General features: G+C 38.0%; 1 protein-coding gene across 4 annotated transcripts in view; it reads left to right on the plus strand.

The window, feature by feature from the left end:
* KCNN2 (potassium calcium-activated channel subfamily N member 2) overlaps nt 1-20542 on the plus strand; it is a 181702-nt gene that overhangs the window by 28838 nt on the left and 132322 nt on the right. For 3 of the 4 annotated variants that reach the window (XM_019940843.3, XM_019940842.3, XM_033853092.2), the window contains exon 3: nt 16070-16488. The exons of the other annotated variant lie outside the window; for it this stretch is intronic. In XM_019940843.3, the coding sequence (XP_019796402.3) occupies nt 16070-16488 (419 nt within the window). The remainder of the gene's footprint in view (nt 1-16069; nt 16489-20542) is intronic. 4 annotated transcript variants of the gene reach the window in all.

Consider the following 20542-nt stretch of genomic DNA (forward strand, 5'->3'; position numbering starts at 1 on the left):
GGGTTTGTTTGATATTGTTGCTAGCATTGTCTCTGTTTTCTTCCTAAAAATTGTTTTATAACTGGGTAATTATACGATGCACAGCAGTAGACTTATTATGGACACAAATTCTGAAGCGGGAGTGCTTGGGTTCATATCTCAGACCCATACCTCAGCACCATATAACCCTGGCTTGCTCCCTAGCCCCTCAGTTCCCTCATTCCTAAGAGAGAGATGAAAATTTTATCTACCCTTTTAGGGTATGTATTTAAGGTGAATTAATACACGTACAGGTTAAAGCAGTGCCAGGCCCTAATTAACGTGGTACGTTAAGTACACTTTAAAACAACTTTTAAGTTTCATCTCAAGTACTGTGTGCAATTTGAGGTTCTATACAACCAAAGTTACAACCAAAGTTTTTAATAAGTATTCTGGATGAAGAATATCTAACTTGGAGAAAAGCTAAACAAGGAAGCAGTCTATTTCTGTTACCACAGGGCATTGAATGTAATGTGCAAATTTATTTAAGTATTTGCTTCTGCCAGTGAAGCAGGGGGTCTGAGGAGCTACTGTCACCTAAGATCATCAGGGAGTAAAGATGTGACACTTTCAAAATCATAATGTAAATTAGTGGGTAAGCGTTTGCTTTATAAATGTTTGATTTGCATCTAACTTTTCAGTTCAGCCTGATGCCCCCATCAAATAATGTGGATTCTGGAGGACCTGAACTTTAACTCCAGGCTTTTCAGTAACTCACCATGTGACTATGACCAAATCCTTTCAATTGCTTGTGCTTTAATTGGACTGTTATAAGGGCTAATGGGCTAATACATGTGAATGGGCTTTTAGCTAGTTTTTTAAGTGCTTGAAATAACTAAGGTGATGATGCTACATTTTAGCCATGTAGCAATTAATTGCTGTAATGCTTCAAGTGAAAATATACAGGTTTTATTTCAGATTAAATTTTTAGAATCAACTGATTCACTCATATTCAATTATTTCCTGGCTTTAGGACATAACACAGTTATTTTATTTTACTTGTGGTTTGTCCCCTATCAACTCCCAAAATGATTTCAGGATGCTTACAAAAATTTATGGACAGTTAACATAAGCATGTCAATGAAACGTTAGTAAAAAATTGACCATGGAGGAATTTTATTCCAGTTTCTTGTTTGCTCTAATCTTGATTTTCCTCCTTTCCAATACTATAATCAGTGATGTCAGTGTCCGTGTCCACCTCTTCTTACTCTTCTTTCAGTTAGGTAAGAGTACATTCATTGGAGACCACCTGTTCACCCAGTACTGAAATGAATTATGAAAGAAACTAACATTTGTTGAGCACTGTCTCATCCAGTTGTCCTTCAGTCCCATGAGAGAGAGTCTCTAATTAGATCTTATCAGATGATGAAATTCAGGCTTAGAAAGTTTAAGTGGTTTTTCTGAGGTCAGAGCTAGTCAGTGGTAGAAGGTCAGAGTGAAGCCTAGATCTGCCTGAGTCTAGCCAGGTTCTAGAGCACAGCCTCCCAAGCAATACACCTTTGTGCTTTCTGTCATATCACTTCAGCTGAGAGAACCAAAAGGGGAAAAATAATTATTCTATCTTTATGGAAGTTCAAAAATAATTTTAGATACAATTTGCATGAATTTCAAGACACTGTGACTATAATTACCCAATAATACATGAGCATGTGTAAAATGCCTGAGTGGCCTGTAGAAGATGTGGGCCCATTTGTGAGAAGCCACGTGAAAGGGGGTTAAGATTTTAAACAAGTTTTAAGAGCAGTAGGGCATGGGTTTATGATAACCTTATATCACTGGACCCCGCTGGACAAGTCTAGGATCTTGGTTTGTAGACAAAGCCCTAGTCTAAGTCAGAAGAGGATAATTTCAGAAACTTGTAGCTGGATAAGAATTCTTTCAAAATAGGTACAATCGAAGTTTCTAGAGTTCCTCTCAATAATGACTTTGCTGTAATCTGTCTTTCCTTATGAACTTCCCTTCCTCCTCTTCCATGACTTTCTCATCTTCATATCACAAGTTAATATTTAATTCATGTTCTTGCCCCAATTGAGGTCTGTGGAATATTATTACTTATTCATGGGGTCATTTTTACTGGGGTCTACAGAGTGGGTGATTGCCTCATAATAATCATACAAGGTTGCTTTTATCTTAATTTTTTTTTTTTGTAGGTGAGCAAGCTGAGGTTTAGAGAGATTAAGTATCTTGCCCCCAAATCACTAGCTAGTAAGTGGTCAAGTCAGAAATTAAATCCAAGCTTCTCTGGCTCCAAAACGTGTGTGTGTATTTCCTATGAGTCACACTATATGATATTCTGAGCAGTTGGTTGATATTTAAAAGGCATGAACAAAAGCCTCCCACCCAGAAATAATGCTACCACTCTATAATTATTGTGCCTTAAATTCCAGTATTTGAGATGCATCCCTTTTGAATTATTGGCTGCTCTCTCTATTAAGTGTTTAACTTAATGATTATTCTTTATTTTTATAGACCTTTACATAGCACTTTAATGTATATTAAATAAAATGTAGCATACTTTTAGCTGCTCAAATAACAGAAAACCCAGCTAACAGTGGCTTAAACAAATAGGGTACATGGTTGCTGGCTCAGTGGCTTAAGATATCAGGGCTGCGATAACCATGATCCTTTTGGCCTTTTTCTTATTGTCACAAGATAGCTGCTGCAGACCCAGGTATCACCTCTATTTAGGGACAGAGGAAGGGAACAAAGAGTGCTTTGCCAGCCAGATGTCATTTTTATCCAAAAAAGCAAAGACATTCTAGTAAGTCCTCCAGCAACCTTTGGCTTATAACCTCTGGTCACAACTACATCTCATAGCTACACATACCTGAAAAGAGTCTGGGAAAGTGGATATTTCTAGAATGGAGATGGGCAAGAGAGAAGAGGGAGGGGAATGGCACTGGCTTAGCCAGGGAACAATGTTGGCCACAATGTATGCTGTGTGTTCATTTCATCATTATAACACTTTCAGAGATGGCTAATAACATTATCTCCATTTTACTGGTCATGGAAATAAGTCCATGAAGTTTGGATGACTTTCCAAAGTCATACAACCAGTTAGACTCTCTGGAATCTGAGCCTTGGTTTCCTGCATTCTGGGCAAGTTCTTTACACTCTTCACCCAGGAAGGGGTTAGCAATTCAGTGATTAATATTTTACTGTATTAGTTTTGAAATCCTCCTCCTTGGATGCAGAAAACTCTCAGGGCAGCATGAGTGCACAGGGCTGCTGGAATGAGCAAGAGGCTCCACAAGTGAGGAAAGACCACAGGGTGGGTGATGAGGGAATGACAGACATCAGCATTGCTTGTTTCTTCCCAGTTGGCTCAGGAATGAACATTGAATGTGCATTCTGGACATAGCTTTTCTGTTTTTTCCTCCCACAGTCCTGGGCTGAGAGCCTTGTAGGAAATCTCAGTGAAACCATGGACATCTTCTCTCTTCCCCAGTTTGTCCTTTGACCTACTCTGTGGAAGGCAGTTGTGGTCTGAATTCTGTGTTGACTTAGTCTTGGCAATGCCTTAATGAAGAAATCCTCATTATTTGTCTTGCCTCTCTAGTGGCTTTTCACTCTATTTCATCCAAAAGCTGTTTCCTGAGGAAGGAGCTTCTTTTTTGGATGAATACATTTTGTGTGTTTTCTTTTGGGCCATTATCCCCCAGATATCCTAGAACTCAACTTGGAAGTTCATAGTCCTGAGTTATATGAAGAGTCCAGGCAATGGCAGTGGAAGGGAGGGGTGGGTACTGTGTACTAGTCTATGATGGAGCCTCCTCTGTATTTTCTCAGTGTCTTCTTCACACCTTTGTTCTGGCAATTTCCACTAGCACTGTAGTCATTCATTTATATTTCACTTCCTCATCAAACACCAAGAGGCTTTTTAATCTTTGTATTCATAGAACCTTACAAATAGAAGCATTCAGTAACTGAATGGAAAAGAGAGCTCGGTTTTATTGAATATTTGGTTTAAAGGTTAACCAAGAAATCTTATCTTTGTTCATCCTGTTGAAAACAGTTGTGTGAAGTAATGGTTCAGGGTCTTGCCTTGGTAAGCAGAATATTTTAGATAAAAACTGTATTCAGTGTATTTGGTTCTGTAGATTGCTGTTTTGAATGTCAGTTACTGTTCTTTAGTTTAGCAGGTTTGCACATGTAAACTATTTGTTAGGGTGCATTTGAATGTCTCATGACCTCAGTCATCCTCATTTTCCCTTCCTCTCATCTTTAACAATCATTTTCCCTTATTTTTGTTATTAATTAACTTACATTTATTTATTCACATTGTTCTAAAATGAGTATTAAAAATAATTAAAAGTAAACAAAAAAGTAAAATAATTAAAAGTCTCCCTTCCATCTCTCATCCCCAGCCACTCAGTTTACCTCCCTTAAGCAACACTTCTCATTAAGTTCTAGAATATTCTGTCAAAGATATTTTATGCACATACAAAGATGACTATATGTTCTTCCCTTAACAAAGCTATACAATTAGTAGCATATAGAATGCCTTTTTTGTTTGTTTGTTAAACTGAGTGACTTTAAGAAAGTAGACCTGCTTTTGCTGCATCCCATAGGTTTTGGGTCATCGTGTCTCCATTGTCATTTGTTTCTAGGTATTTTTTGATTTCCTCTTTGATTTCTTCAGTGATCACTTCGTTATTAAGTAGTATATTGTTTAGCCTCCATGTGCTTGTATTTTTTACAGGTTTTTTCCTGTAATTGATATCTAGTCTCATAGCTTTGTGGTGGGAAAAGATACTTGATATGATTTCAATTTTCTTAAATTTACCAAGGCTTGATTTGGAACCAAAGATATGATCTATCCTGGAGAATGTTCCATGAGCACTTGAGAATAATGTGTATTCTGTTGTTTTTGGATGGAAAGTCCTATAAATATCAATTAAGTCCATCTTGTTTAATGTATCATTTAAAGCTTGTGTTTCCTTATTTATTTTCATTTTGGATGATCTATCTATTGGTGAAAGTGGGGTGTTAAAGTCCCCTACTATGATTCTGTTACTGTCGATTTCTCCTTTTATGGCTGTTAGTATTTGCCTTATGTATTGAGGTGCTCCTATGTTGGGTGCATAAATATTTACAATTGTTATATCTTCTTCTTGGATCGATCCCTTGATCATTATGTAATGACAATGGAGACACAATGACCCAAAACCTATGGGATGCAGCAAACGCAGTTCCAAGAGGGAAGTTTATAGCAATACAATCCTACCTTAAGAAACAAGAAACATTTCAAAAAAAAAACCTAACCTTGCACCTAAAGCAATTAGAGAAAGAAGAACAAAAAACCCGCCAAATTTAGCAGAAGGAAAGAAATCAAAAGATCACATTAGAGATAAATGAAAAAGAAATGAAGGAAACGATAGCAAAGATCAATAAAACTAAAAGCTGGTTCTTTGAGAAGATAAGCAAAATTGATAAACCATTAGCCAGACTCATGAAGAAAAAAAGGGAGAAGACTCAAATCAATAGAATTAGAAATGAAAAAGGAAAAGTAACAACTGATACTGCAGAAATACAAAAGATCATGAGAGATTACTACAAGCAACTCTATGCCAATAAAATGGACAACCTGGAAGAAATGGACAAATTCTTAGAAAGGCACAACCTGCCAAGACTGAACCAGGAAGAAATAGAAAATATGAACAGACCAATCACAAGCACTGAAATTGAAACTGTGATTCAAAATCTTCCGACAAACAAAAGCCCAGGACCTGATGTCTTCACAGGCGAATTCTATCAAACATTTAGGGAAGAGCTAACACCTATCATTCTCAAACTCGTCCAAAATATAGCAGAGGGAGGAACACTCCCAAACCCATTCTATGAGGCCACCATTATCCTGAAACCAAAACCAGACAAGGATGTCACAGAGAAAGAAAACTACAGGCCAATATCACTGATGAACATAGATGCAAAAATCCTCAACAAAATACTAGCAAACAGAATCCAACAGCACATTAAAAGGATCATACAACATGATCAAGTGGGGTTTATTCCAGGAATGCAAGGATTCTTCAATATACACAAATCAATCAACATGATATACCATATTAACAAACTGAAGGAGAAAAACCATATGATCATCTCAATAGATGCAGAGAAAGCTTTCGACAAAATTCAACACCCATTTATGATAAAAACCCTGCAGAAAGTAGGCATAGTGGGAACTTTCCTCAATATAATAAAGGCCATATATGACAAACCCACAGCCAACATCGTCCTCGATGGTAAAAAACTGAAACCATTTCCACTAAGATCAGGAACAAGACAAGGTTGCCCACTCTCACCACTCTTATTCAACATAGTTTTGGAAGTTGTAGCCACAGCAATCAGAGAAGAAAAAGAAATAAAAGGAATCCAAATCGGAAAAGAAGAAGTAAAGCTGTCACTGTTTGCAGATGACATGATACTATACGTAGAGAATCCTAAAGATGCTACCAGAAAACTACTAGAGCTAATCAATGAATTTGGTAAAGTAGCAGGATACAAAATTAATGCACAGAAATCTCTGGCATTCTTATACACTAATGATGAAAAATCTGAAAGTGAAATGAAGAAAATACTCCCATTTACCACTGCAACAAAAAGAATAAAATATCTAGGAATAAACCTATCTAAGGTGACAAAAGACCTGTTTGCAGAAAATTATAAGACACTGATGGAAGAAATTAAAGATGATACAAATAGATGGAGAGATATACCATGTTCTTGGATTGGAAGAATCAACATTGTGAAAATGACTCTACTACCCAAAGCAATCTACAGATTCAATGCAATCCCTATCAAACTACACTGGCATTTTTTACAGAACTAGAACAAAAAAATTCACAATTTGTATGGAAACACAAAAGACCCCGAATAGCCAAAGCAATCTTGAGAATGAAAAATGGAGCTGGAGGAATCAGGCTCCCTGACTTCAGACTATACTACAAAGCTACATTAATCAAGACAGTATGGTACTGGCACAAAAACAGAAATATAGATCAATGGAACAGGATATAAAGCCCAGAGTTGAACCCACACACATACGGTCACCTTATCTTTGATAAGGAGGCAAGAATATACAGTAGTGAAAAGACAGCCTCTTCAATAAGTGGTGCTGGGAAAACTGGAGAGGTACATATGAAATTAGAACACTCCCTAACACCATACACAAAAATAAACTCAAAATGGATTAAAGACCTAAATGTAAAGCCAGACACTATCAAACTCTTGGAGGAAAACATAGGCAGAACACTCTATGACATAAATCACAGCAAGATCCTTTTTGACCCACCTCCTAGAGTAATGGAAGTAAAAACAGAAATAATCAAATGGGACATAATGAAACTTAAAAGCTTTTGCACAGCAAAGGAAGCCATAAACAAGACCAAAAGACAACCCTCAGAATGGGAGAAAATATTTTCAAATGAAGCAACTGACAAAGGATTAATCTCCAAAATTTACAAGCAGCTCATGCAGCTCAATAACAAAAATCCAAACAACCCAATCCAAGAATAGGCAGAAGACCTAAATAGACATTTCTCCAAAGAAGATATATAGATTGCCAACAAACACATGAAAGAATGCTCGACATCATTAATCATTAGAGAAATGCAAATCAAAACTACAGTGAGATATCATCTCACACTGGTCAGAATGGCCATCATGAAAAAATCTAGAAACAATAAATGCTGGAGAGGGTGTGGAGAAAAGGGAACACTCTTGCACTGTTGGTGGGAATGTAAATTGATACAGCCACTATGGACAACAGTATGGAGGTTCCTTAAAAATCTACAAATAGAACTACCATATGACCCAGCAATCCTACTACTGGGCGTGTACCCTGAGAAAACCATAATTCAAAAAGAGTCATGTACCAAGTTGTTCATTGCAGCTCTATTTACAATAGCTAGGACATGGAAGCAACCTAAGTGTCCATCAACAGATGAATGGATAAAGAAGATGTGGATAAAGAAGGTGTGGCACATATATACAATGGAATATTGCTCAACGTTAAAAAGAAATGTAATTGAGTTATTTGTAGTGAGGTGGATGGACCTGGACTCTGTCATACAGAGTGAAGTAAGTCAGAAGTAGGAAAACAAATACCGTATGCTAACACATATATATGGAATCTAAGAAAAAAAATGTCATGAAGAGCCTAGGGGTAGGACGGGCATAAAGACACAGACCTACTAGAGCATGGGCTTGAGGATATGGGGAGGGGGAAAGGTAAGCTGTGATGAAGTGAGAGAGTGGCATGGACATGTATACACTACCAAATGTAGGGTGGATAGCTAGTGGGAAGCAGCTGCATGGCATAGGGAGATCAGCTAGGTGGTTTGTGACCACCTAGAGGGGTGGGATAGGGAGGGTGGGAGGGAGGTAGTTGCAAGAGGGAAGTGATATGGAACATATGTATATGTATAACTGATTTCCTTTGTTGTAAAGCAGAAACTAACACACCATTGTAAAGCAATTATACTCCAATAAAGATGTTAAAAAAAAAAAGTAGACCACTTTCTTAAATAGTATATAACAATTTTATCATCTTTTTTTTTAACAGCATACTCTTCCATTTTGTAGACATCTCTAAGTTGTTTAACCCTCTTCCCTGTTAGTGGATATTGAGATTATTTCTAGTCTTTTGCTAATATACAATCAGTGCTGTAACAAATGATCATACATGTTTGCTCTCACATGGGTAAATATGTCAACAGGACAAATTTCATCTAAGGAAATGAAATTGCATGATCAAAGAGTATGTACATTTATAATGTGATAAATTGCCCTCCCAGGGTTTATACCGATTTACACTTCCACCTACAATGTATGAGATTTCCTGTTTCTCCACACCTTCACTAATATAGTGTGTTATAAAACTTTTAGGTATTGTTTAATATGACGGCTCAAAAACATGGTATCACATTTTCCTCTTATGATTGAAGTTGAGCATCTTTTTTTAATATAGGTTTAAGAGCTATTTTTAGTTCCTTTTCCATGGCCTGCTGTTTGTATCCTTTGTTTATTTTTCTGTTAGGCTGCTCATCTCTTTCTTAAGGATTTATAAGAAATTTTATACAGTTGGGGAAATGAGTTTTTTGTGGTAACAGTTGTGAAGAGTTTCTGCATGGTTTGGTGTTTGTCTTTTTTATTCTCTTTGTTACAGTTTTGGCCAGGTGCAGAAAGCAAAGATTAGTGTAGTCAATCCAAAAATGTATCAGTATTTTCTTTTAAGACTCTGGTGTTTTTGTCAGAGTTAAAAGGCCTTCCTAACCATAATAGAAAAGAATATGAAAAAGAAAATACATATGTATGTATAACTGAATCACTTTGCTGTACTCCTGAAACTAACACAACATTGTAAATCAACTATACTTAAATAAATAAATAAATGAAAAGGCCTTCCTTTTAGTGAGCTTGCAAAATAATTCTCACATGATTTCTTCTAATATGTTAATAGCTTCATTTTTACATCTAAATGTTTCCTCCGCCAGGAATTTTTCTTGATGTATTTGCTATGAGGCATCCTTTCAACTTTATGTTTCTCTAGATGGCTGTTTAGTCGTCCCCAAATCATTTTTTAATAAACTGCGTTTTCCCCACTGATTTGATTGTCTGCCTTTATAATCCTGTGAAATCCCCAGTGTGTTGGGTCTAGTTTGAACTTTCTTTCCTGTCCCACTGGCCTCTCTGTTATTTTATGTGCCAGTACCACATGGTTTCAATCATTAATTTGTCTAATAATCTATCAGAGCTGCTTCTCCCTATTACTGTTTCTTTTCAGAGTTTTTTTGGCTATTCTACCTATACTTACTTTCTTAACAAATATATGCCTAAATTTATTTTATTCAGAATGATTTTCAAGCACCACTATTTTGCTGAGCACTGCTGTGAATTCTCTACCAGAAAGGAAACTCAGGATATGAAAGACACTGGCCCAGATCAGACCATAGAGCTTTCAGCCTCATTGAAGAGGAAAATCATATGTCAAAGGCAGCTGAGGCTTCTGCAGCTGAGCCCCTCACTCTCCTGAGCTGGCTGAGCAGTTTCCCATGCCAGCATGTGACCTGATCACTATGTCAGACCTCTCCCACCTTCTTCCTGCTGATGACTCTCACTGCCAGTTCACCTTGGACAATGAGCTTGAAGTAGATTATTTTTGGAGTATCTGAGCAACTATAAAGCAGTTGCACTGGAAAGTTCAAGCTTGTGGTGGGATATATTCGTAGGGCATATTCTGTTGTGCCTACAAGTTACTTTACTTTGGCAAAGACCATTAACCACAGCTCTAGAATTAAAGTAGATGAAACTCATGCTTTTGCCCTAAAATCTTTCTTCTTTTATCAACATCAAAATGATAAATGAATATAGAGATGGTTTCATGTGTCATTTTGATGACTTTAACTCCCCCACAAGTTAGCCTAAAAGAGATCATATATATATATATATATATATATATTATATGGATCATATGGAATGTAATGGGAGTATTTTTACAGTTGGATTTTAACTCGACATGGAATCAGATGATGAAAAACTGTGATGTTTAGAGTGTTTTCATTTTCTGTATAGAATATTAAGTACATTAACATAGCTCTGAATTTGGTAAATATTTTACAGTTAATAATTGACAGCCCTCACCCTTGACTCCAAAAATAACACTTTCTTTTCTTCCTGCTTCACAGAAGGGCTTGACCTTCCAGCTGCTCTCCACATTTGGGATTCCTCAGGACTTGGCCTTGTGTCCTGTCCTCTTCATTTTCTCTAATTTTTCTTTTGATCTCATAAAACTACCTAAATATTGACACCTTCCAAATTTATTTCAATAGTCCAGACTTCTCCTCTGAGTGACTTGCATATCCTGCTGCCTACTTGGCATCTGTACTCAGATGACAGTGGCCAAAATGGAACCTCCCCACTCCTTGCATCCGACCCATTATATTCAGGAAGTGGCACAGACATCCACTGTGTTTGACAGAGTAGAAACTCAGTTGTCTATGATTCTTTTTTTTTTTAATCACTCCCACATTCAGCCCATCGGCAAATTCTAGCAAGATCTCCAAACTATATTTCTAGTACACCCACTATATGCATTTCCATGGCAACCCCTACTCACCCTGGTCTAGGTCAGGGGGATGCTAACTACAACTAATCAGATGCAATAGAACTTCCTAACTAGTATCCTCCCTTGTAAACTCTGGTTTTCCCACAGCAGTAGGATCAGCCCTTTTATCTGTAAATCACATCGTGTCATTCCTCTGCTTAATACCTTTCAGTGGATTCCCACTGCACTTGGACTGAAATCCAGTCTTGACACTATGGCCAACAAGGTCCTGCATGTCTGGTCCATCTTTGGCTCTTCAAGCTCATCTCCTTTCACTCTTCCCCTTGATCGTTAACTTTCAGCCACTCTGGTGTTCTTTCATTTCTTTAAGCATGCTAAGCTTTTATAGCCCATGGCCTTTACATGTGCTATTTCCTCTGCCTAGAATGTTCTTCTCCTGGCAGTTTATATGACTGGCTTTTCTCTTTGTCCAGGTGTTGCCTTAAATGGTACTTCTCAAAATGTCTTCCCTGGTGACCACATCTGCTGTCACCACCAATTTATTGTTCTTTATTTCATCTCTTATTTGTTTCCTTCATCACAGTGTCCACAGGCATAATTACTTCATTAAATTGCTTTAGGTCTGCTTTTTTGATTTTGTCTTTCTTTCCTGGTGAAAGTTAGTTCCATGGGGCAGACTCTCTGCTCTAAATCCTACTGGGTGGCTAGTACGTAGCACAGTGCCTGGCACATAGTGAGTATTCAGTACACTGGATATTTAGTAAATAAATGACTAAACTAAAGGAGTAAGCAGCCATTAAGGGTGGGGATTATGTGAAGAGTAGAGGAAATATTTCTTTCTTAACTTTGGCATTGAAGTATGTGCTGTGATAAAACCAAGAATTAAAATCGTTTTAGGTGTTGATTAAACCCCTGATAGTAGAAAGCAACTACATGATAGAAATTTTCTCTGGGGATGTTACTGAACTTGTTATGGAATTGCACAATTATGCTGCTGCAATGCCTGAACATTTAATAGGATGTGTTCTGTATCAATTTGGAAAATGTCATAGATTTATTTCACTTATGTTCTGCATTAGTATTCTCATCTCCCATGAGCATGTATCATCAGTGTTAGGACCTGTCCAGTGATTAATCAATATTAACTGAGAAATATCAAGGTAGTTCATTTTCCAGGTGTTTATTATTCTCTACTAGGTAGATGTGGATCATGTCCTCAAGGAGCCTCACAGACAAGTAGGGGTGACAGTCTGACAAAAAAATCCTATTGTCCTCTGTGGCAGCATCAATAAGAGGCACATACAGGGATCATGGTGTAACAAAGGGGGGAGTTTTGCAGATTTGTCTGGGGCCTGGACAGTGTCCCAAAGGAGGAGGCTGTGGAATTGGTCTTAAAGGAATAAGAATTTGCTAGGTGGAAAGACTTTCCAGTCCTTAAGACAGAATGTACAAGGACATAGAGGCACAATTAAGGTAGTATGTTTTGAAATCTGCAACCAGAGGAAAATGTAAGAAGAGTAATGGGCAATGAGATTGAATAGATAGGCAAAACCAGATTGCCGAATGGGGGGCTTGGAATGGTTTTAATCTTGACGGCAAGATTATATAATTTACATTTTCAGAAGGTCATTGGAGGATGGAGGATGGCTTCCAGTAGGAGGAATCTGGTGGTGGAGATAAAAGGCAGGGAAGGGATCACCTAGGAAAGTACAGAAAGAAGAGTCAGAGATGGACCTCAGTAGAGCAGGGGCACTTGAATGGGGAGGAGGAAGGTGCTTTTTAAGGAAACTGAGATGGATTCTTCAGCATGGCAGCAGATGAACAAAGCAATATGTCACATAAGCCAAGAGCAAAGATCTTTTTTAGGAAGGAAGGAGTGATTTATATCAGATCAAGTGAGATAAAAATTAAGATGGAAGGACCAGATCTCATAATTAAGGTATTTTGAGTGACCCTTAGCAAGAGCTATATTGGTGGGGTGATGAGGATAGAAGCCCCATGGGGGTGTTGAGGCATGAAAGAAAAGTGAGAAAGTGAACACCGCTTAGGGCAGACATAGAGCCAGTGGGAGTCCTTGTTTGTTTGTGTTGCTTTGATTTTAATGAACAGTACAGATTTGAACTTGCTTGTATACTCTGCTGAGAGAGAGAAAGCACAGGAACTAGGCTGTCAGTGCAGGAGAACTGGGTTTTCGTGTAACGTTGCTTTAAATAGGTGGAACAAAAGAGAAGGGAAATAAGGAGAAAAGGTGAGATGTACTTGAGTTTGTGGCTGAAGTATAAAGTAGAGGTATTTCTGATACTGGGGGAAAGTGTACTGACAGGGGAACAAAATTGGCTCTAGAGGAGAAAGATGATTTTTCAGGGCAGAAGCTATAGGGAGCTGGGGCATGATCACAGGGATGCTAAGTGTTCAGTTGAGTTTAAAGGTGCAGGCATGTGGTGACCCCAGCCCACCTGCAGGTCTTAGATGTAAAGTTACCAGGGCAGGTCCACCAGAATATAAAGGAGAAGGCTGCTGAGAATACCGATGACATAATGGTTGAAGTGATGGTAAAGAATAGAGAGAGCCAGCCTAGTTAGGGAAGTGAGCAGAGGGGTCAATGCAAAGGGGCCTGGAAAAAGAGAGTAGCCTGAGGTCAGAGGAACAAGTGCTCTTATCTAAGTGATGGGAGGAGGGCCAGGCCTGGAAATGTATGAGACTGGAAGTAATATATGAGAATTATACATTTCTTTACCACTTACCTGGGAAGGTACTCATTCTGCACTTAAGCTGCTGTTGCCCAGAATGGTGTGGGCAAAGCCTGTCTTGGAATTGTGCTCAGCCGGAGTCTTCGTGCTTGGTACTCCTTTTGGGGGTGGATTTGATTTTTTGCCAAGTCGTTAAGAGCCATGTTTGGTGAAGAAAGTAGACAAACTGGGTAATACCATTTTTGGTAGAAATGGAAATGTAGATTTAAATAACAATACTGTTTTTCTTACGTGACTTATACTAGGCCCTGATAGCAATTTACAAAGAGAGCAGTGATAGCATCTGTAGAATATACAGAGCCTCTCAAAGTAACTAGTTGGAGGGATACATTCTTTTGGACATAAACACCTTAAAAGATTTTGGGGTCACATTCCTTTAGAGTTATAAAGTACCCAGTAAATACTTACTGATATAGAGTTTAGAAGATGTCTACCATTTTTTCTATAGAATCTTTTGTATATCTTTATTAATGAAATCCTTTATGCCAACGTGGTATTGAAAGTGGTGAACTGAACAGGAATATTTATATAGCCAGCTTGGCAGCTTTATTTAGGATCTGTTTCTTTATTGGACACTGGAAAATCTAATTTGTACTGTCTGTTAGCATTTATTTATCAAACACTTTGAGGTCCGTAGATGAAAAGATATGATAAAGGCATACCCAAAGCCATTATGTTGCCATAACTTAATTTGTTAAAATTTTGACGAGGGATTCTGCTTATTCTCTAACTTTTTGAAGTACCAGAAAGAAGTGATCATTTTTGTCCTCAAATTCCTGTCCTTGCAAAGTAGCGCTGATGGCAGTGTTTGAATAACAGCATGGGCAGTAGCTAGGACCTGCAGAATAATTACCCTAGAATGGGAATTTGTAACCATTTAAGTGGTGGGAAAACGATTCTTTTTTGACCCCAGAGGAGCAGAGATCACAGAATCTAGTCATCCTGGGGGTCTGCTCAGCCACCTTCCTTTGCGACTCACTTACCTGAGAACACACTGTGCTCACTTGGGTTGCTTTCATCTCATGCTTTCTACATAAGTTGGCTACTTACCAAAAGGCAAAGAATATGTCATCTTTCTCAGTGGGGGAGCACTGTCGGCATTCTGGGCAGACAGGTCTTTTTTGTGCGTGGGACTCTTAGAATCTCAGCCTGCTTGGCACCGCTGGCTTCCTGGCTCTAAATGCCAGTAGCCTTCACAAGTCACTGCGGCAGTCAGAAATGTCACCACACATTTCCAGATGCCTTTGGTTGTTTATGGACTAGAGCCTGGGGGACTTGTTTACTGAACAACCAGCAAAGACAGGAAACATTCTTTTCTGTTCCTTTTATGGTCGGTTGGTCTATCTATCTATCGTCTATCTATCTCCTTTTTTTTTTCTTTTCTTTTCGTTTTCTTTCATTGTGGAGTGAAGAATGACAGAAATAGGAAAAAGGAAACTTTATTAGAGAAAGAAAGATGGAAAACAAATTAATAATCCAAGGGAAAGCTATGGGAGAGCAGAAGAAAAGAGATAAAAAATAGAGCAGGAGCGAGGAAGCTGGAAGAAATGTTTTTGCCACATTTGACTATGGTCCCTTGTGATTTCCTCTCAGAAGCCAAGAATAAGATTTCCTTTAAGAACACTCAGGCATTGTTGCATTATAGGGTATAACTGATTGCAGAGGCACTGTAAATAGATTTCACTGAGAATATGGCTAGAATTGTGCAAGGTTTAGATCCAGACCCTGAAAGAAGAGAGCAACTTGTTATAAGGAAAGTCCTTCTGACTTCATCTAAGGAGGAGATACATTACTGACAGGCCCAAGCCCCTTATTTTAAAATGATGTCACTAACGTGATTGTCCAGGGGCATGGACTCCAAAATATCTTCGGCTCCTGTATAGCAAGTTTGTAATTTTAATTGTTAACAAAATAAAGTTCTCCTTTTGTGCCAATACCAATTTCTTAAAATAGTGTACCTGGCTAGCATTTATTTATTTGTTATTTTTAAATCTATTTATTTATTTATTTTTGGCTGCATTGGGTCTTCATTGCTGCACGCGGGCTTTCTCTAGTTGCGGCGAGCGGGGGCTACTCTCCGTTGCGGTGCGTGGGCTAGCATTTAGAAGTTATGACCTAGAGCTCGCCATGGTTGCTAAAAGTCACCTACCTGTTATGTATTTTAAAAATCTGCACTAACACTTGTGGACCATTCATGCCATACTGAAGCTGATTTTCTACTTTATTTTTTCAGTTGTTCATGGTGGACAATGGAGCAGATGACTGGAGAATAGCCATGACTTATGAGCGTATTTTCTTCATCTGCTTGGAAATACTGGTGTGTGCTATTCATCCCATACCTGGGAATTATACGTTCACATGGACGGCCCGGCTTGCCTTCTCCTATGCCCCATCCACCACCACTGCTGATGTGGATATTATTTTATCTATACCAATGTTCTTAAGACTCTATCTGATTGCCAGAGTCATGCTTTTACACAGCAAACTTTTCACTGATGCCTCTTCTAGAAGCATTGGAGCACTTAATAAGATAAACTTCAATACGCGTTTTGTTATGAAGACTTTAATGACTATATGCCCAGGAACTGTACTCTTGGTTTTTAGTATCTCATTATGGATAATTGCTGCATGGACTGTCCGAGCTTGTGAAAGGTAAGTTTGTTTCTTTTCCTGAGAACATAATTTGTCTTATGGTGTCCTTGAAAGTGGGAGAAAGAATGCATTTTAGACTAGAGGTACGTAGAGACTCACTCTTGAAAATCTGGGGTTCTCTAATGTGCTTCTTTTAAATGAGTGTGACAGAACTTTTCTTAAGATACCTTGCATACAGCAATGTCTTGATGATTATGTATTTTCTTTTCTAATTTAATCAGTTTTCAGTAGAGGGCTGCCTTTATAATCCTTGTCAAAACTTGGAGACCTACAAATTGCATAGGAGACTTCCATCAGAAACATTTGTTTAACGGTAATGCTGAATCATTTTGGCACCTCTTTGGTTATAGTATTGATTATTGTTGAGACAGAAATCCAGTGGAAAAGTGGGGATGCACGATGTGTGAACTGTAGGGAATGTCTCAAAGTGGTTTGTTGATTGTAGTGCCTTTTTATAACAGTGTTCACGTGATTACCGGTAAGGGGCTTATAGGTGTATATTTGGCTTTATTGACCTCTCAACAGTTAGTGAAAAGAGACTGTGTGTATTTGTTTTATTGTCTGAAGAGCTCTGGTGGTGTAGAGGCTAGACACGGTCTCAGAACTCAGAAACTGTTCAGTGAGTCTAGGTTAATCAGTTAGAGCATCTGTGATGTTAACCTTGCCATTTAACAAACAAGCAAAAATAGATTTGTTATGTAAACAGGAGGAACTCTACCATAATGAGGGGGGAACCTCTTGTGACCTTGGTGAAGAAAATTCCAGTTGAAATTAGCAATAGACATATAGGAATGACTTAGGAGTTTATAGAACTGTTAAATATTAGGATGTTGGTGTTTGTAGTAGCTAGGTATTTTTAAATTTAGTTTTTGAAAATCAAACATTCATATACACACACACAAATAGTTTAACAAAGGAAATATCTGTATGAGAATTGTTGCAAAAATAGCAAACTCAGAACACACCTCACCCATTTCTACTTTCCAGAAGCAATCACTTTAAATTCCTTCAGCCATTTCTTTAGTAATTGCTTTCCATATTTCTAAATGGCATTGCTTATTTGCTACCTTTAGATTTTTCATCTAGATTTTTAGGGACGTTGCAGTTTTAGTTTTCTTTCACTTTCATGTACACACTTTCCCGAATCTACCCCCCAAAAAAGTAATTTTTCTTCTCGGTAAGTTATGTAAACACCAGTAATCCATATTGCATATTTACATTATTATGACTATGCGGACTGCACTTGTAGTTGAACTATGTAGTATATTATAAACATTTTGCCTTTTCTGCACATTTTTAAAATTTTCTCTGGAATTAATAATTGCCTCTTTTTATTTGCTCAGTTTTCTGTATTGGATTTCTATATTGGGGAAAATCTATCCATTTCACCTTGAACTTGAATTTCTGGAGACTTTGTAAACTGCTTCTCCATCGTATTGGGGATTTCCTTTGCCTTGTTTGTATGTTGAGTACCTTTTTTCTTGAACCTCATTTCTCCCTCTTTCTTCATTTATTCCCTCATTTTGGAAACTCCATCTTCCAGTAGCTTCTGAGGAAAGGTACTGGGTAAGAGAGAGATTTTTTGAGACCTTTCAGGTATGGCAGCATTCATTCTTGTCTCTTGCTTCATTGATCACTGGGCTGGATAGAAAACTCTAGACTGAAAAGCACTTTCTCGAAGAATATTGAAGACTTCATTTTCTTCTGGCATCCAGGGTCCAGTAGTCTGATGCTATTCTCATTATTTAATCCCCCCCTTTTTTTTTCTGGAAGCTTTTAGAATCAATGATCTAAAATTGCACCAGGGTATATCATGGTGTTATTCTATTTTAATCCAGTGGGCCTGTTCAATCTTGGAATTAATTTCCTTCAGTTCTTGGAACTTTTCTTGAATTATTTAATGATTCTTGTTCCTGTTTTTTTGTTTATGGATATCGGCCCTCCTCTATTAGTTTTTTCTTATTTCCTTCTGTATTGTCTTCCATCTCTGTTTTCCCTTCATATATAGAGATTAACTTCAATTTATCTTTCAAACGCTTTCTTTTGGAATTTTATTTCTTCTTTACTGTGTATTAATTTTCAAAGTCTCATATTTGATCCTCAAACGCCCATTTTTTAAACTAGCATCATTCTTTTTTTTCATAGATGTACTGTTTTATTTCTCTAGAGATGTTAATGATAATGTTTGAAATTTTTCCCTTTGTATATTTTTTGTTTCCCCAAAGATGTATTTTTCTGGGTTTTTTTTGTTTGTTTGTTTTTTGTTTTTGTTTTTGGCTTCTGTCTGTTTTAGAAGCTTTCTTTAAGTATTTAAGTAACCTTAGCTGTCCACTCATACTTAAGATTGAGACACTAAAGACCTGATTAGAAGCTTTCTGCACACATCTAGAACTTGTTGACTGTGGACTTCACTACAGGGTAATTTGGGTGGGTGCATGGAACACCGGTTTCAGTATCTTTACGTATTTTTATTTTTTTCTGAACAATCCGACTGGCTCATGGGAAGTGTTTTTACTGTCCTGCCATGAAAGTGGATGCTTGGATGGCAGTGTTCTGGGAACTGAAAGGTGGGGCAAAGAAGGGGTTTCAGCAGTTAATATGTGAACGTGTATTTGTCTTCCTAGTTGCAATGGAATAGGCTTACTCTCTCCAGTGCTTAACGCCCTGCAGTCAGCCCATAGACCTTGTGTTTTACCTCTCCAGACAATATATTTGCAGACTTCTTCCAGGTTGGCAAAAGGCATTACCAGTTACACAGAGTGGAAGAGGGAATCTAGATGTCTAACTGCTTTTATGCAGTATTTGAACCTGTCCTCACGTTGAAAGCTCTGTCATTTATCTCCTCTCATAGAGGTACTGGTGCCGAGAATTCCTGAGTCTTTGGTGTGTGTGTGTGTAGGCAGGGGCAAGGTTGCTGGTTCTCAGTGCAAATATGGTTGCTTCCTGACTTTTCCCCACTGCTGGTCTAGAATTCTCCTTTCTCAAGCTATCACTGGTCAGTTGGCTTTCTAGCTACTTTATTACCGTATTGGCGCTCATAACCCCTGTGGGGTTGTGCTTTTTTTGTTTGTTTTCTAGTCATTTTAAGGGGGTCTAGGGAGGGAGCTGAGGCCAGCATGTTTGGTGAGTCCATCTGCTTTTATGAGAAATTTTGTAGTGACAAGTTTTTAATATTATGTACCTGAATCTCTTTTAGAACTTCTCTACATAAATATGGCATTTGAGGGATTAAAGTTTTTCCTTTTAAAGAAAGGTAGACTGCTTATGGTAATGCTTTGTTTCCTAGCAATCATGGTATTTAGAGGCTTGTCATATTTTCTGGAGCAGCTGTACCTATAAAGTTTCAAGAATAAATATGGAAAACCTTAGTTGATATACCTATTTAGTTTATGAAGATTACTCTTCCTTAAATGTTGTGCGTAACAACATAACAATGGCGATAAAAGCATAATGGAATAACACATACACTTATATGGGTGGTCCCTAGTGCATATGCTTCCCAAGGGCCAATTCAATAACACAGCTTCAAAATCGTGCACATGTCATTCCTTTTCTTTTCAAAATCGTTCATCTTAGCTTTTTAACCCATTGTCCCTAAACACAGAAAGACGGAGGCAAGCTGTGCCAAACCTTCTCACATCCCAAAGTATGTGTGCTTTTTAAACGCGCTGAGATCGTTAGGTGACGGATCATCCTTGTCTTCATATAGAAAGGCATGAGAAAGTGAAAATTGTCTGTTTCATATCAAGAATGAGAGTCTGCAGCCAACAGTCACCTAAAGGGAACAAATCCATGGGTTGGGGAAGGGAAAGAGCCCACAGCCATGATTGGGACAATCATGGGATTTAGTCCCAGTAGGTGCAATTTAGGGGCTCAGTGACCTCGGGTCAACCAGCTTGCTTCTTTTTGCCTTGGATTCTTCATTGCAAAACTACATGGATTGATAAGCTTTTCTCTTCCAAAGACAACATTTTATAATTGTACAAGTGTTGAGAAGAAAATCATTAATCAGCATTGTGATAGTAGGAGATTTTCCACATTCTGTTTTTCATTA

The sequence above is a fragment of the Tursiops truncatus genome, chromosome 3, assembly GCF_011762595.2.
Source record: "Tursiops truncatus isolate mTurTru1 chromosome 3, mTurTru1.mat.Y, whole genome shotgun sequence".
In the NCBI taxonomy this organism is placed as follows: Eukaryota; Metazoa; Chordata; class Mammalia; order Artiodactyla; family Delphinidae; genus Tursiops; species Tursiops truncatus.